At 37.6% G+C, this 4,566-nt stretch overlaps 1 protein-coding gene across 12 annotated transcripts in view; it reads left to right on the top strand.

Annotated features, from left to right (window-relative positions):
• Nucleotides 1–4,566, top strand: part of LOC115234691 (longitudinals lacking protein-like) — a 272,992-nt gene that overhangs the window by 149,792 nt on the left and 118,634 nt on the right. The window contains exon 7 of one of the 12 annotated variants that reach the window (XM_029805967.1): nucleotides 423–844. The exons of the other annotated variants lie outside the window; for them this stretch is intronic. Coding sequence (XP_029661827.1) covers nucleotides 423–700 — 278 coding nt within the window. The 3' untranslated portion in view covers nucleotides 701–844. Of the gene's footprint in view, nucleotides 1–422; nucleotides 845–4,566 lie in introns of those variants that run through there. 12 annotated transcript variants of the gene reach the window in all.

The raw sequence follows: 4,566 nt of genomic DNA, 5'->3' as shown, positions 1-4,566 counted from the left end.
TATATAAGATGTAATCAAATAAATTTAATTCAACTAACACAGAGAGAGAGAGAGAGAGAGAATGAGAGATCCTTTATATAATAAACCGTTATATTTCTTGTAATACGCAGGGAGAGATGTTCTTCTACTCTGACAAATCTGCACCAATTACGAGTGCGCGTTTTTATTCCCACGTTCATCGTCCTTCATTATATTCTTGGTATAGTATAAAATACAAGAGCGTAATACAGTGTTTACGTGTGCGAGAAGCTACGTCACATCGTGCATGCAATTGATCTTGTTCTTCAGCGTGTACTTCAAGGTATCTATCCTGTCTTCAGTCTTGCAGACGAGTCGGTTTTTTCTAATCGCGTCAGCCGCGTCTCGTACGGAAGCGTGGAAGTGCGTAGTAATACTCTAACACTGTCCTTTCTCCTTTGCAGATCACGCCAACGGAGTGAAGGACGGGTTTCAGGATCATTCGACAGGCACGTCGAAACAGCCGCCGCTGATGTGCCCCCAGTGCGGACGAACGTACAAAATGAAGCGCAACCTGAAGACACACATGAAGTTCGAGTGCGGTGGCCAGAGGAACTTCAAGTGTCATGTATGCCCGTCCAAGTACACGCAGAACATCAGTCTACGTCGTCATCTTCTGCAGCGACACAATATCTATTTGCCGCCGAAATTCTCGGTACCTAAACGCATCTTTGCCAAATAACCGTAATACAATTATAATAGGACCGGCATTCTTGGCGGACGAACTGCAATCAATGATTTATTTATGGTTCCTTCGGATTTATGTGCAAAGAACGTTTCTCTCCAATGATGTTATGGCAAATAACCGATGAATAAAAAAATTTAGGAAATTAATTTATATGCGAGTTGATATATATGTAACTCTAAAGTAGAAGAAATATGAATATTGATTGATTACAAAAAATATATAAGAGAAAGTTTAAAGTTGAGAATATATTACTTTGTTAGATTCTCGGAAATAATTGCTTTATATTTTTTATTTAAACGTTATATACCGATTTTATGTTTTATTAATATTTTTTGTAGATTTAAGTTTGACTTTAGATGTATATGTTTATTATTTCAATCGATAATCCAGATTTACAGGACAGAAATACAAATTTTTTTTATAAAGAGTCAAAGAAAGAAAATATCCCATTAATAAAACGTTTACGTAATGCAAGATGATAAATCTCTACTGTGTAAACGTGTATACTCCAATTTATTAATATATGAATCACTAAAAAATTTAGAATAAATAAATCGTCGAGAATCTCGGAAACTATAAAATGTATAACGAAATATTGATTAATGCAGTTACTTGAGAAATGTTTCTCTTAAAAAATGTGTAACATATATATTTAACCCGAAATAAACTTTTGATAGATGATCGTGTACTCTTAGCCTCCTCCCGCCTTCACCTTCGAAGGAAAGGATTGGCGCCAGAGGGAAATACGTCTACACGTTATTGATGTTGTTTCAAGAGATTAATGGTTGCGTTTATGACCAATACTAACCGATCATTCTTCTTTTGCAGATTTGCCGTCGGTCGCGGCGCTGAGCTTCGTAGCGACGCGTAGGCGCGAGTTCTCCAAGGGAAACCGAGTCTTCAATTGTCAACAGTGTGATAAATCGTATCAAATGAGGCACAACCTGGTGAAGCACTTGAGATTCGAATGCGGCGGGCAGAAGCACTTTGCGTGCCTGCTGTGCCCTTCTAGATACACCCAGAATGGCAAATTACGACAGCACATGCTGAACACTCACAACATCTTTGTGCCCCCGCGATCCAGATACATGTTGAGGCCTGGAGATCCAGATACATGTTGACGCGCAATTAACCGTCCCAATTCAGCAATAAATGGACATGAGTTAGTTGCCTAGTACAAAAGCTATTTGCGCGCTATCTCGTGCGTTTATTACACCTATTTAATATATAATTATTATTAGAAATTAGAAAAAAAGATAGATAATTGCGATGAATTTAAATAAAGTGCGACGGATTAAGTCTGTTTATGAAATTCGACGTATGTCGGTGTGAAACAAAAGAAGACATTTGTTGTGTGAAAGATTTTTATCGTTGATGAGCCAAACTAACAGGGCACTCTATTGTTAGTAAGCTTTATTTTTGTAACAGAGGATGATGCATGAATACTCTTCCTCTTAGCAGCATGAATACTCTTCCTATAATCCTTCAAGTTTCCCAGAGTTCCAATGAGATTTTTCCAAAGTGTAATTGGTAAAAATAATCTTGTGCTGAATAAAAGTTATTTAGATATTTAGTCCGAAAGATAATTGTATATCTATGAAAAGTTTTTCACTATTTTCTCCTTGTGTGGAAACCTCAGATTTTTCCTCTGTTATCCAAAAAAAAAAAATTTCTTAGCATTTTTTTTTTTTAATTTAAACTAGTCATCAGAATGCAGGATAAATGATACATACACACGATCATTGTATCATACATATATAACATGTATATTAATAAAAAGATCGTATATCAATAGCAAGATTGTATTTTTGAATGAATTTGGAACTATTTTTTTCGAAACGGAAATAATTTTCTTTTTTGGTTTTTAATTTTTTAATACATATAAGCTAGGATTTTCGTTACGGAAAAATAAGTATGAATTATTTCAAGAATTTAATCTTGCTATTCTATACTCTTTCGAGATAATTGATATTAAAATAGCTCGTAAAACTCACGAAATGTTACAATTACGTAAGTATGATTCGTCACATGCAAGTAGTGCTTCGCAAGATATCTTTCTTCAAGGCGGAATATCTGTATTTGAGGATAACGCGATTTGCCAGACTGGTTGTTCCAAGGTCACCCACTGGACTCCATAAGACTCAGTAGAACGAGGAGAAGATCGCTGTGCGATTCTCGTTTCGCGTACTGTGTATTAATCAGCGCGTGAATGTTGTTTTTCAGATTTTTACGAGAACTTTCATCCCCGGGAAACTCTCGGTTACGACCGGAAAGCAGCATCGCATGCCTGGCCCGCGAAGATCGACACATGGATTAGAACGAGCACGAAGTCCGGCAACTCTGAAGATCAGGCCCTTCAGTGTTCCGCTTGTGGGAAGAAATACTCGCTGAAGCACAACTTGGCAAGACACGTGCGCTTCGAGTGCGGCGGTCAAAGAAAATTCTCCTGCCACCTATGCCCGAACAAGTACACGCAAAATGTCAGTTTACGTAGACACCTGACACATCATCACAATGTCGTTATGCCCGTAAAGAAGAGGTACAACGGCCCGAGGAAGATGTACGATCATGCTTATTAGTGAGAGCGACTTGCAAGAAAACTTCGCCGGAAGATGATTGTTGTCGAGTTGTCGCGAGCAGTATCGCGAGGAAAGAAAGACTTGCGCCAAAGACGACCTTGTGTTCCACACAAAGTTATCATCGAGTTGAAGATTTCACGCGCATGAAAGCAATATGAAAAATCTGTTTTGTATCGAACATACGTTTTGGACATTACTGGCCTTTATAGTTTCGCATAGGCACTCCAGTAATAATAAAATATTGATCTCTTTGTATATAAGTTATTATAGTGAATATAATGATTAAAAATAAATATCGCAACTATAATCGTGTTTCAACCTGTGACAAGAACAAGTTCATTTAATATATTCTCTCTTATATCTGATTTGATTTAATGTTTTTCTCAATATTACACTATTTTTTAAAATCATTAATTCGTTATTTGCATAAGATATAAATTCTTCATTTTATCGGCGATAAATGCTTAGAGAGAAAAAAAATGTGGCCTACTTGGTGAATGAATCAATATTTCAATGTTCGTTCACATATGGAAGAAAAAGATGAAAGGATATATATATATATATATATAATTGATTGATCTCGAGCGCTTATCGTCGATAAAATAAAACCTTTAAATGACGTTGACGTTAAATAATTCTCTACTAAAATGCAGCGATGGTTAAGATATTTTCATGAAGAACGCAATCTTATCATTGACACTGATCTCACACATTCACATTCAAAATGTTAAAAAAATTTGATCTCGCGAAAATTACTCGCAACATCGATGTGGTATATGCGCAGAGACGTACTCTCAAAGTAACATTTTCTTTCGTTCGACAGGTTCTACGAAGTCTTACTCCTGTCCGAAATGCAAACGCTCCTACACGCTGCCATGCAATCTGGGCAGGCACATGAGGTTGGAGTGCGGCGGGAAGCGCAACTTCCGGTGCAGGCTCTGCTACAAACGTTTCACCCAGAAAACGAGCCTGACACGGCACTTGTCGAAAATTCATAGCAACCAACATCATCATTGGGATAATGCTTTCATGTTTTAGACCGCTTACCGCTGTAAGATTCGCCTCGGCCTCCAATCGTGATTCCTACGAAGACACGCGAGCAACCTTGTCCCTTTCATTTAAGGTACCCCATTTGATTCCTCCTTCCGTCCAAAGAGACATCGATTATCAAAGGCGGTTTAAGCAGAAAGTGTGCGCTTTAAGTATATTATCGACTTGTTCGTGTCGATTCGATCAGACGAATTCGGCTAGACGAGATTCTGCTATTTATGAATCGCTCTT

Source organism: Formica exsecta, unplaced genomic scaffold (assembly GCF_003651465.1).
Source record: "Formica exsecta isolate Colony F162 unplaced genomic scaffold, ASM365146v1 scaffold201, whole genome shotgun sequence".
Taxonomy (NCBI): domain Eukaryota; kingdom Metazoa; phylum Arthropoda; class Insecta; order Hymenoptera; family Formicidae; genus Formica; species Formica exsecta.
Note: the sequence above shows the minus strand (reverse complement) of the source record. Positions and strands in the feature narration are given on the sequence as shown.